Source organism: Trematomus bernacchii, unplaced genomic scaffold, assembly GCF_902827165.1.
Source record: "Trematomus bernacchii unplaced genomic scaffold, fTreBer1.1, whole genome shotgun sequence".
NCBI lineage: Eukaryota > Metazoa > Chordata > Actinopteri > Perciformes > Nototheniidae > Trematomus > Trematomus bernacchii.
The window spans coordinates 31,649-45,000 of NW_022987836.1; the positions used below are offsets into that span (position 1 = coordinate 31,649).

Consider the following 13,352-nt stretch of genomic DNA (forward strand, 5'->3'; position numbering starts at 1 on the left):
AGTGATCCTCACAGTGTGTGTGTAGTGGTCCTCACAGTGTGTGTGTGTGTGTGTGTGTGTGTGTGTGTGTGTGTGTGTGTGTGTGTGTGTGTGTGTGTGTGTGTGTGTGTGTGTGTGTGTGTGTGTGTGTGTGTGTGTGTGTGTGTGTGTGTGTGTGTGTGTGTGTGTTGTGTGTGTGTGTGTGTGGTGTGTGTGTGTGTGTGTGTGTGTGTGTGTGTGTGTGTGTGTGTGTGTGTGTGTGTGTGTGTGTGTGTGTGTGTGTGTGTGTGTGTGTGTGTGTGTGTGTCCTCAGAGGGCCCCGGTGTGTAGTGGTCCTCACAGTATGTGTGTGTGTGTCCTCAGAGGGCCCCGGTGTGTGTGAAGGCCTATGAGGCCCTGCTGCTGCTGGCTTCTCTCCAGGAGTCTGAGGGGGAGCTTCTCTCTCTCAGTGCCCAGCTAGGAGAGCTGATGGTGGGCAGGATGAAGCTGCTGCACTCCCTGCTGCCTCTGGAGGAACTGCAGCATGAGGAGATACTGAGCTGGCCTCACACACCCTGGAGGTACACACACACACACACACACACACACACACACACACACACCGATGAGTTCTGCATCGGCGGGTACCCAACGGGTGAACCGCAAAATGCAAAAAAAACAGTATGCATGATGTTCAGTAAACGACCAGTCAAAATGGAAGGATCCAATGTGTTTTTAAACGGAGCAGAATTAGAGTACCAAGTATCTTGGAGTCATACTGGACTCGAACTTGACTTTTAAGAAACATATTAAGAAAGTATCAAATACTATTAAATTCAACTTGCAAAATGTTAACCTGTTAAGCCCGAGAGACCCCGGTACCGGGGCACTGCCGCAACATCTTGCAGGAAACAGTGTCTGAGGGCATATTCATTTAATAAACTATGAATGCTTTATATCCATGTAACGGGAAGAAACTCATCTAACTGATCATTTTTATTTGTTTTTCAAAAGAAAACCCACAATGCTAACACTGCATTCCTGCATTCCTGCATTCCTTGATGCGCCGGTGAAGATGGCCGCATCGTCTTTGTGCTCCTCTCCAACTTTGCCCATTTTCGTATTTTGTACATATTTCTTTTACTTTTGCCGTTTTACTTTTAACATGGTTCGCAACATGCTAGCCGACCGCACCTACTCTGCCATACAATATAGCAGAGAGGAACTTTTCCAATTGCGAAACTTCGTGGACAATAATAACCCTCCGACAGACAATGGAGATTCACCATGGCTACCTGTTGCTGTTCTACCTGAGAGACGCAAGAAGAAGACAAAGCGAGGATGCCGGGCCGGGTTGCTGGTCAGACTGAGGAAACGAGAGAATCGGCCCCCTCTTCCGAGTATTCTTCTGGCTAATGTTCAATCCATTGAAAATAAGCTAGATGAACTCAGAAGCCGGATTGCTTTTCAACGGGACATTAAGAACTGTAATGTGTTAATTCTCACTGAGACTTGGCTCAACCCCGCTATCCCGGACTCCGCCATTGTCCCTGATGGATTCTCTATTTTTCGTCAGGACCGGACTGCTAACTCGGGGAAAAGTAAGGGAGGCGGTGTGTGTGTAATGACTAACAACAACTGGTGCTCAGATGTGAAGATTATTTCTTCGGACTGTTCCGCACAGCTAGAGCACCTCATGATCTCATGTCGGGCCTTCCATCTGCCGAGGGAATTCTCATCTGTTGTGATAACAGCAGTGTATGTCCCCCCGCAGCCACTCGCCGACAACAACACGGCACTCGATCAGCTGTTTGGGTTTATTGATAAAACCGAGACTTCACGGCCAGATGCGGCGTTCGTTGTGGCCGGAGATTTCAACACCGCCAACATGAAGAAGGTTTTGCCAAAATATTACCAACACATCAACTTCCCGACGCGCGGGGGAAACATACTGGACCATGTTTATTCCCCTTTCCGGAATGGATATAAGGCTCTCCCTCGCCCTCCCTTCGGCAAATCAGACCATATCTCACTACTGTTGTTGCCTGCGTACAAGCAGAAACTTAAAAGGGACAGACCGATAACAAGGACAGTACAACGATGGAGCGAGGAGTCAGATGAGGCACTGCAGGATTGCTTTGCATCTACGGATTGGAGTGTGTTTGAGGACAACAACATCAACACACACACGGACACTGTCATCTGCTACATTGGGAAATGCATCGATGACGTGGTACCGAAGGTTTCTGTACGGACATTCCCAAATCAAAAGCCCTGGGTAAACGGTGAGGTGCGCGGCAAACTGAAAGCGCGCACTCTCGCGCACAGAGCTGGAGATTTGGAGGAGTACAGGAAGTCTAGGTATGATCTCCGGAGAGCAATTCAAAATGCAAAGAGACAGTACAAAGAGAAGGTGGAATCTGACTTCAAAGGCTGTAACACTAGGAATATGTGGGCGGGACTAAGGACAATGACTGACTACAAAGGAGCAGCGGGGGGTGCTGCGGGAGTGTCTGCGTGCGCATCTCTCCCAGATGAGCTGAACAGGTTTTTTTGCACGCTTTGAGAGCAGCCGGGCTGTGGAGGTACAGAGGGACCAGGAGCTACACTGCCCTTTTGTTTTAAACAGGGCAGATGTGTGTAAATCCTTTAAAAGGGTTAACCCACACAAGGCTCCTGGACCTGATGGCATCCCTGGCCGTGTTCTCAGGGTGTGTGCAGTTCAGCTGGCAGAGGTGTTCACAGACATCTTCAACAGGTCCCTGCTGCAGTCTGTAGTCCCCACATGTCTTAAACACTCTACCATCATTCCTGTCCCCAAAAAGACAATCATCACCTGCCCCAACGACTACCGCCCAGTAGCACTCACCTCCATCATAATGAAGTGCTTTGAGCGGTTAGTCAAATTATTCATCACCTCCTCCCTCCCTGAATCTCTGGACCCCCTGCAGTTTGCCTACAGAGCAAACAGGTCCACAGACGACGCCATAGCCCTCACCCTCCACACTGCCCTCTCACACCTGGACCCGAAGAACAGGAACACATATGTGAGAATGCTGTTCATTGACTACAGTTCAGCATTCAACACCATTGTGCCCTCCAAGCTGGCCATCAAGCTCAGAGACCTCGGGCTCAACAGCGCCCTCTGTGACTGGATCCTGAACTTCCTGACGGGCAGACCCCAGGCAGTGCGGGTGGGAAACATCACATCCTCCACCCTGATTCTCAACACCGGTGCCCCTCAAGGCTGCGTGCTCAGCCCTCTCCTCTACTCCCTGTTCACCCACGACTGCGTGGCCACACACAGCTCCAACACCATCGTGAAGTTTGCTGATGACACGACCGTCATCGGCCAGATCACAGACGATGACGAGACGGCGTACAGAGAGGAGGTCGAAAACCTGACATCTTGGTGCCAGGAGAACAACCTCCATCTCAACATCAGCAAAACAAAGGAGCTGATTGTGGATTACAGGAAGCAGCAGGGAGAGGGACACGCCCCCATCGCCATCAATGGGACTACGGTGGAGAGAGTCAAAAGCTTCAGGTTCCTTGGGGTCCACATCACTGAGGACCTGACATGGTCTCTTCACACCACCACCATCACCAAAAAAGCTCGACAGCGGCTCTTCTTCCTCCGCAGGCTGAGGAGGTTCAAAATGGATTCCAGGATACTCTGCAACTTCTACAGGTGCACGATAGAGAGTATCCTCACTGGCAGCATGACGGCCTGGTACGGCAGCTGCACCGACCTCGATCGTAAGGCTTTACAGAGGGTGGTGAAAACTGCACAGCACATCACCAGGACGGAGCTGCCATCCATGGAGGACCTTTACTCCCAGCGGCTCAGGAAGAAATCACTACGGATTATCAAAGACCCCCATCACCCCAGCCACAAACTGTTCTTTCTGTTGCCGTCTGGCAGACGTTACCGCAGCATCCTGGCAAGGACAAGAAGATTCGGAGACAGTTTCTTCCCGCGGGCAGTGAGACTGTTAACCTGTTTCACGCCTTCCCCCCGGTACCGGGCGGATAAACGCGTCATTTGCAGGAAACAACGTCTAAGGAATCTTAATATTGAATAAAACTATGAATGTGTTATATCCATGTAACGGGAAGAAACTCAGCTAACTGATCTTTTTAATTTTTTTTTTCAAAAAAAACCCACAATGCTAGCACTCAGCCTCTGAATTAGCCTCGATCGAAAAAACGGGACCGACAAAGACACATAAACTCACTCAGAACTCCCTTATTACTTATCCTAGATGCACAACCAAACACTATTTTTTGGTGTCCTGGAGACACTGAATCTAACGGTGCCCACCTCAACACTCAGTGATAAACATTCGCGACGCTATCAACGAAAGCGTACATCATCACATGTGGAGCCAAGAAGCTAAACATATAAATATGGCTTACCTTGGTCAAAAGTGGTCTTCAATGGCATTAAAACGATAAAAAAAACGATGCTGCAGTTAATCCATAGGTTCATCCTATGTGTCTGTGCCTTCTTTGAAATTATTTCTGATAATCCATAAGCAATACAACTGCGTTTTAGTTTCCAAACTCCAGAAGGAGACATTCCTCCAGTTTAGTTTCGCTTTCCACACGCGAAGCGGCAACATTTTTTCTTTACAATGTGTGTCTATGTAGGTATCCTCCTTCGATTCTATTGGCTCTAACGGTCACAAGGGTATGTCAACCAACCAGATCGAGCAAGGGGGGCCAGAGATAGGTCAAATCCACCCAAATGACCCCAGATGGCCCAGTTTTTGGCTAAATCTCTCTAAAAAGGTCAAATTTCACTTGTTTTGCATCAATCTTGATACAGGGTACTTATTATATGTTGTACTTTGGATTCCTAAAGCTTGTAGTCTACTAACCCATCATCCAAGGGTAGTTTTCACTATCTGTAAAAAATAATTTTTGGACGACACTATAATTTACAGTTTTTTACTATGTAAAATCTGAATTTTCTTTAAAATAAAAAACATTTATATTGATTCTGACACTTCTACATCCAACTCACAGGTTTATCATTACTTTGAGAAAAGATTATTAATTTAACCCTTTTAGAAGGGAAGATATGGTCATTTGTTCTGGGAATGTCATTTTCGAGCCTGAGACCTGAAAAACAGGCTCAGAGTGGAACAGGTTAAACAATTGAACTGTTGAAACAACTTCAAACATTCAACTGCTACTCAGTAGTATGTATCTAATACCTAATATATATATATCATTCCAATAACTTGTATATAGACTCATACTGCACTATTCCACATCATAACTTTATTTCATTTTTATAACTATTATTATTTTTGTATTGCTCTTGCTCTTATTGTTATTATGTTATGTTATTATGTTGCATTGTTGGAGAAGCCTGTGACATAAGATTTTCAACTGCATAATTACTCTGTAGCTATGTCAGATTGACAATAAAGAACCTTGAACCTTGAACTGAGCCTCTGAATTAGCAACGAGCGAAAAATGCTAACAGATTACTGCACAGAAAATCACTCACAAAACCTTATTATTTATCTCTTCACCACATCCATGACATCGTTTCACATCGTGAGGTGACACAGAATCGATGGGTACCCTCATTATCACTGAATTATACGAATTCGCGACGTTATAAACAAAAACGGACATCAAAACAGGTGACGCTAGGTAGCTAAAAATGCTAACATGCTTACCTTGGCTCTGTAGTCTCTCCAAAATGGTCTTCAATGGCATTAAAACGATAAAAGTTGAAGTTAATCCATAGGTTAATCTAATGTGTCTGTGTCCCTTTGAAATGATTTCTGATAATCCATGCTTTTAGGTTTCTAGATGTCAGAGCTAGACTGTAGCTTCACTCTAATGCAAAACTGCATGCGCGAAGCCCCCACCTCTTCTCTTCACAATGTGTGTGTGTGGGGGACTCCCCCTTCGATTCTATTGGCTCTAACGGTCAGAAAGAGGTGTCAACCATCAAAATCGAGCAAGGGGGGTCAGAGATATGAAAAATCCACCCAAATGACCCCAGAAGTGGTTTCTTTTTGCTAAACCTCTCTAAAAAGGTCAAAGGTCACTTGTTTTGCATCAATCTTGATACAGGGTACTTATTATATGTTGTACTTTGGATTCCTAAAGCTTTTAGTCTACTAACCCATCAAACTGGTCTTGTGCCTCAAACCTGAAACCCATAGAACAGCTGAGAGAGAGAGCTATCAAGGTGTTTGACAGAAAGCCTTATTCATACCACCACTGCACCATCCTGGAGAAACACAACTTCTTGAGTTTTGACCATTTTAAGTCTTTTAGAAGTATGTGTTTTATTTATAAATGTTTACATGGACTGCCCCCCCCCCCCCCCCTTAGGGGAATTCACGCTGCACTAGGTCAGAAACCAGAGGAGACTGAGGTCCACCGCAGAGGGACCACTTTTGGTCTACATGTCCTCTCCATTAAAGACAGCTCGTTGTGGAACAGCCTCTCAGCTGAGATACGGGATCGTTTCACTCTCAATAGTTCAAAGGTCAACTCAGGGAATGGATGAGAAACAAACAGACGAGCAATCACCGCTAAATGCACTTTAACTCAGGGGTCTCTCCTCTCCTTTAACTCAGGGGTCTCTCCTCTCCTTTAACTCAGGGGTCTCTCCTCTCCTTTAACTCAGGGGTCTCTCCTCCTCTTTAACTCAGGGGTATCTCCTCCTCTTTAACTCAGGGGTCTCTCCTCCTCTTTAACTCAGGGGTCTCTCCTCCTCTTTAACTCAGGGGTCTCTCCTCCTCTTTAACTCAGGGGTATCTCCTCCTCTTTAACTCAGGGGTCTCTCCTCCTCTTTAACTCAGGGGTCTCTCCTCCTCTTTAACTCAGGGGTATCTCCTCCTCTTTAACTCAGGGGTCTCTCCTCCTCTTTAACTCAGGGGTCTCTCCTCCTCTTTAACTCAGGGGTCTCTCCTCCTCTTTAACTCAGGGGTCTCTCCTCCTCTTTAACTCAGGGGTATCTCCTCTCCTATAACTCAGGGGTCTCTCCTCTCCTTTAACTCAGGGGTATCTCCTCTCCTATAACTCAGGGGTCTCTCCTCTCCTTTAACTCAGGGGTCTCTCCTCTCCTTTAACTCAGGGGTCTCTCCTCCTCTTTAACTCAGGGGTCTCTCCTCCTCTTTAACTCAGGGGTATCTCCTCTCCTATAACTCAGGGGTCTCTCCTCTCCTTTAACTCAGGGGTATCTCCTCTCCTATAACTCAGGGGTCTCTCCTCTCCTTTAACTCAGGGGTCTCTCCTCTCCTTTAACTCAGGGGTCTCTCCTCTCCTATAACTCAGGGGTCTCTCCTCTCCTTTAACTCAGGGGTCTCTCCTCTCCTTTAACTCAGGGGTTTGTCCCTGCCAAATAAACCATTCATAAAGAAAGTGATTTGCGGGTGGTATTTTTTCAAAGATTGTTTCCGGGTTCGGTTCTGGGTAAAACAAAGAAGATGCGGGTCGGGTCGCGGGTGTTGCATAATAAATATATTAAAATAATAATAATTTAGTTTAATGTTTAAATCCTGAGACCTCTCCCCCGCGGGACCCTGCATCATCGTAACCTCTGCAGCGCGTCATCGCAACCTCTGCAGCGCGTCATCGCAACCTCTGCAGCGCGTCATCGCAACCTCTGCAGCGCGTCATCGCAACCTCTGCAGCGCGTCATCGTAACCTCTGCAGCGCGTCATCGCAACCTCTGCAGCGCGTCATCGCAACCTCTGCAGCGCGTCATCGCAACCTCTGCAGCGCGTCATCGCAACCTCTGCAGCGCGTCATCGCAACCTCTGCAGCGCATCAGTCTGCTGCTGAGCTGAAGCTCTCTAGTGGAGGATACAGCGTTATCAATAACTCTTCCTCAAGAGCGAAATCCATCGTCTGGGAGGCTTTGGTTTCGTCCTGGAGAACAGAACCAACATCCCACACTTTGGTTTCATCCTGGAGAACAGAACCAACACCCCACGCTTTGGTTTCATCCTGGAGAACAGAACCAACACCCCACGCTTTGGTTTCATCCTGGAGAACAGAACCAACACCCCACACTTTGGTTTCATCCTGGAGAACAGAACCAACACCCCACACTTTGGTTTCATCCTGGAGAACAGAACCAACACCCCACGCTTTGGTTTCATCCTGGAGAACAGAACCAACACCCCACGCTTTGGTTTCATCCTGGAGAACAGAACCAACACCCCACGCTTTGGTTTCATCCTGGAGAACAGAACCAACATCCCACGCTTTGGGTTCATCCTGGAGAACAGAACCAACATCCCACGCTTTGGGTTCATCCTGGAGAACAGAACCAACATCCCACGCTTTGGGTTCATCCTGGAGAACAGAACCAACATCCCACACTTTGGTTTCATCCTGGAGAACAGAACCAACATCCCACGCTTTGGGTTCATCCTGGAGAACAGAACCAACACCCCACGCTTTGGGTTCATCCTGGAGAACAGAACCAACACCCCACGCTTTGGGTTCATCCTGGAGAACAGAACCAACATCCCACGCTTTGGGTTCATCCTGGAGAACAGAACCAACATCCCACGCTTTGGGTTCATCCTGGAGAACAGAACCAACACCCCACGCTTTGGGTTCATCCTGGAGAACAGAACCAACACCCCACGCTTTGGGTTCATCCTGGAGAACAGAACCAACATCCCACGCTTTGGGTTCATCCTGGAGAACAGAACCAACATCCCACGCTTTGGGTTCATCCTGGAGAACAGAACCAACACCCCACGCTTTGGGTTCATCCTGGAGAACAGAACCAACACCCCACGCTTTGGGTTCATCCTGGAGAACAGAACCAACACCCCACGCTTTGGGTTCATCCTGGAGAACAGAACCAACATCCCACGCTTTGGGTTCATCCTGGAGAACAGAACCAACACCCCACGCTTTGGTTTCATCCTGGAGAACAGAACCAACACCCCACGCTTTGGTTTCATCCTGGAGAACAGAACCAACACCCCACGCTTTGGGTTCATCCTGGAGAACAGAACCAACATCCCACGCTTTGGTTTCATCCTGGAGAACAGAACCAACACCCCACGCTTTGGGTTCATCCTGGAGAACAGAACCAACACCCCACGCTTTGGGTTCATCCTGGAGAACAGAACCAACACCCCACGCTTTTGAGACAAATATGCAACTGCGTGTGTTAATAATCACTGCTCATAGGATATGCCGGTTCGGGTCGGTTTGTGTAACTATGCGGGGCGGGTAGCGGGGCGGGTGTGTGTGTGCAGGTCTCTGACACACACACACTGAACACACACTACACAGTGAACACACACACACACACTGAACACACACTACACAGTGAACACACACACACACTGAACACACACTACACAGTGAACACACACACACACACTGAACACACACTACACAGTGAACACACACACACACTGAACACACACTACACAGTGAACACACACTGAACACACACTACACAGTGAACACACACTGAACACACACTACACAGTGAACACACACTGAACACACACTACACAGTGAACACACACACACACTACACAGTGAACACACACTGAACACACACTACACAGTGAACACACACTACACAGTGAACACACACACACACACTGAACACACACTACACAGTGAACACACACTACACAGTGAACACACACACACACTGAACACACACTACACAGTGAACACACACACACACTTCACACTGAACACACACACACTCTCAGTACTCTTGTCTCTGTGTTGCAGCTCTCAGTTTTCCCGCTGCAGCTCTGAGTCTGCGGCCTCTGGTCACATGACCAACTTCTTCTCCTGGCTGGACTTCCTGGATCACCTGATGAGAGAGGCTCCACAGGTACACACACCTGCGCACACACACACACACACACACACGTTGTATCTGTCTGTGATTCAGAGTCTCATGTTAATGTGTGTGTTAGCAGGTGTTAGCGCTGAAGCTAGCTCAGTGTGTTCATCGGTTCTGGTTGGTGGACGTTCTTCAGCCTCAGCTGCTGCACACGTGAGTCTGACTTCCTGTCTACCTGCACAGGTACACTGCAGAGCTTCTTATTGTGTGTGTGTGAGCAGGTGTGTGTGTGTGTGTGTGCAGGTGTGAGCAGGTGGTCCTGGTCTCCACCTCGCTCCTCTCTGCTGTCGTCCGATTGGTCCAGTCCTCCTCTCTGCTGGATCAGATCGTTCACTTCCTGCTGAGGACGGACGCTCTGACTCACCTGCTGCTGCAGCGCTGCGACCACATCTCTGACCAGGTGAGGGCTGCAGGGGAGGGGCACTACAGGTGAGGGCTGCAGGGGAGGGGCACTACAGGTGAGGGCTGCAGGTGAGGGGCACTACAGGTGAGGGGAGGGGCACTACAGGTGAGGGCTGCAGGGGAGGGGCACTACAGGTGAGGGCTGCAGGTGAGGGCTGCAGGTGAGGGCTGCAGGGGAGGGGCACTACAGGTGAGGGCTGCAGGGGAGGGGCACTACAGGTGAGGGCTGCAGGGGAGGGGCACTACAGGTGAGGGCTGCAGGTGAGGGGCACTACAGGTGAGGGCTGCAGGGGAGGGGCACTACAGGTGAGGGCTGCAGGGGAGGGGCACTACAGGTGAGGGGAGGGGCACTACAGGTGAGGGCTGCAGGGGAGGGGCACTACAGGTGAGGGCTGCAGGTGAGGGGCACTACAGGTGAGGGCTGCAGGGGAGGGGCACTACAGGTGAGGGGAGGGGCACTACAGGTGAGGGCTGCAGGGGAGGGGCACTACAGGTGAGGGCTGCAGGGGAGGGGCACTACAGGTGAGGGCTGCAGGGGAGGGGGCACTACAGGTGAGGGGAGGGGCACTACAGGTGAGGGCTGCAGGGGAGGGGCACTACAGGTGAGGGCTGCAGGGGAGGGGCACTACAGGTGAGGGCTGCAGGGGAGGGCTGCAGGGGAGGGGCACTACAGGTGAGGGTAACGTGCCTCCTATGTACCAGGTTAACATTGAAAGTGATGATATGTCCCAATGCGTCTCAATGTTACTCCAGCTGCCTATCAGCCACTCAAATGGCACAAAACTCCCGTTCCATGGACAGACGTGTAAAACACTCAGATTCCAACAGATGGAGCTCTAGACTAATTTATAACATTTGTAAAAATGTTGTTAAGTCTGAAAAACACGCTATTATGGATGATAAATAGGTTAATATGGTAAACAAGGGCGCACGACCCCCAAACTTCGTGGGTGTGTTCCAACGGGTACAAAGTGTAAATATACCAAGTTTGATGGACCTGTGATGTCTGTCAATATTTGAATTAAAACAGTTTAATCGAGTTTGAGCACTAGTATTGGGCGGCAATGGCTCAGTCTGTAGGGACTTGGTCTTGGAACCGAAGGGTCGCCGGTTCACGTCCCGATCGGACCAAAACAATGTGAGCTGGAGAGGTGCCAGTTCACCTCCAAGGCCACTGCCGAGGGGCCCTTGAGCAAGGCACCTAACCTTGAAACTGCTCCCTTGGCGCCGGGTACCTGGCAACCTCTCTGCTCTGCATGTGGGTGTGTGTGTGTGCATGTATATCCTCTGTGTGTGCATGTATATCCTGTGTGTGTGTGTGTGCATGTATATCCTGTGTGTGTGTGCATGTATATCCTGTGTGTGTGTGCATGTATATCCTCTGTGTGTGCATGTATATCCTGTGTGTGTGTGCATGTATATCCTCTGTGTGTGCATGTATATCCTGTGTGTGTGTGCATGTATATCCTCTGTGTGTGTGTGCATGTATATCCTGTGTGTGTGTGCATGTATATCCTGTGTGTGCATGTATATCCTGTGTGTGTGTGCATGTATATCCTCTGTGTGTGTGCATGTATATCCTCTGTGTGTGTGTGCATGTATATCCTGTGTGTGTGTGCATGTATATCCTGTGTGTGTGTGCATGTATATCCTGTGTGTGTGTGCATGTATATCCTCTGTGTGTGCATGTATATCCTCTGTGTGTGTGCATGTATATCCTGTGTGTGTGCATGTATATCCTGTGTGTGTGCATGTATATCCTGTGTGTGTGCATGTATATCCTGTGTGTGTGCATGTATATCCTGTGTGTGTGCATGTATATCCTCTGTGTGTGTGTGCATGTATATCCTCTGTGTGTGTGCATGTATATCCTCTGTGTGTGTGTGCATGTATATCCTCTGTGTGTGTGTGCATGTATATCCTCTGTGTGTGTGCATGTATATCCTCTGTGTGTGTGTGCATGTATATCCTCTGTGTGTGTGTAAACACAACAGAGTGGGGAAAGACATTTCCCTGTAAGGGATTAATAAAGTGTTTCTTCTTCTTCTTCTTCTTCTTCTTCTTCTTCTAATATACCCATGTTTTGAACACTGTAGCGGGGTAAACATGTTATCTTTTCACCCTGGGTCTATGGGTCTCTGAGACCCTGCTAACAGCAGTGACTCTGCTGCCTGCATTTAAACAGATTCACCAGTTTATAACATTACTTTAGCCCTGATCAGAGCCCTGTTTTCTGGGTAAGACAGTGAGGTGCTGTACCCTGGGTCTCTGGCTCTATGGGTCTCTGGGTCTCTGGGTCTCTGGGTCTCTGGCTCTCTGGGTCTCTGGGTCTCTGGGTCTCTGGGTCTCTGGGTCTATGGGTCTATGGGTCTCTGGGTCTATGGGTCTCTGGGTCTCTGGGTCTATGGGTCTATGGGTCTCTGGGTCTCTGGGTCTATGGGTCTCTGGGTCTCTGGGTCTCTGGGTCTATGGGTCTCTGGGTCTCTGGCTCTATGGGTCTCTGGGTCTCTGGCTCTATGGGTCTATGGGTCTCTGGGTCTATGGGTCTCTGGGTCTATGGGTCTATGGGTCTCTGGGTCTCTGGGTCTATGGGTCTCTGGGTCTATGGGCCTATGGGTCTATGGGTCTCTGGGTCTATGGGTCTCTGGGTCTCTGGGTCTATGGGTCTCTGGGTCTATGGGTCTCTGGGTCTATGGGTCTCTGGGTCTCTGGGTCTATGGGTCTATGGGTCTCTGGGTCTATGGGTCTCTGGGTCTATGGGCCTATGGGTCTATGGGTCTATGGGTCTCTGGGTCTATGGGTCTATGGGTCTCTGGGTCTATGGGTCTCTGGGTCTATGGGTCTATGGGTCTATGGGCCTATGGGTCTATGGGTCTCTGGGTCTATGGGTCTCTGGGTCTCTGGGTCTATGGGTCTCTGGGTCTATGGGTCTATGGGTCTCTGAGACCCTGCTAACAGCAGTGATTCTGCTGTTCTTAGCTTCTTGTACATTTAACGACATACATGTGATTGATATGTACATGTTCCTGTCTATACTGACATGTATGTGTCCATAACTCCGTATGTTTATGTCGTTAAATGTACACCGTCTTAAAACGACAATAATGAGTGAATTAAA

General features: G+C 48.9%; 1 protein-coding gene across 2 annotated transcripts in view; it reads left to right on the forward strand.

Annotated features, from left to right (window-relative positions):
* The window catches only part of LOC117500062 (protein FAM160B2-like), a 42,957-nt gene that overhangs the window by 17,102 nt on the left and 12,503 nt on the right, over positions 1-13,352 (forward strand). For both annotated transcript variants that reach the window (XM_034152758.1, XM_034152757.1), the window contains 4 exons: positions 343-539; positions 9,715-9,820; positions 9,909-9,985; positions 10,076-10,232. In XM_034152758.1, coding sequence (XP_034008649.1) covers positions 343-539; positions 9,715-9,820; positions 9,909-9,985; positions 10,076-10,232 — 537 coding nt within the window. The remainder of the gene's footprint in view (positions 1-342; positions 540-9,714; positions 9,821-9,908; positions 9,986-10,075; positions 10,233-13,352) is intronic.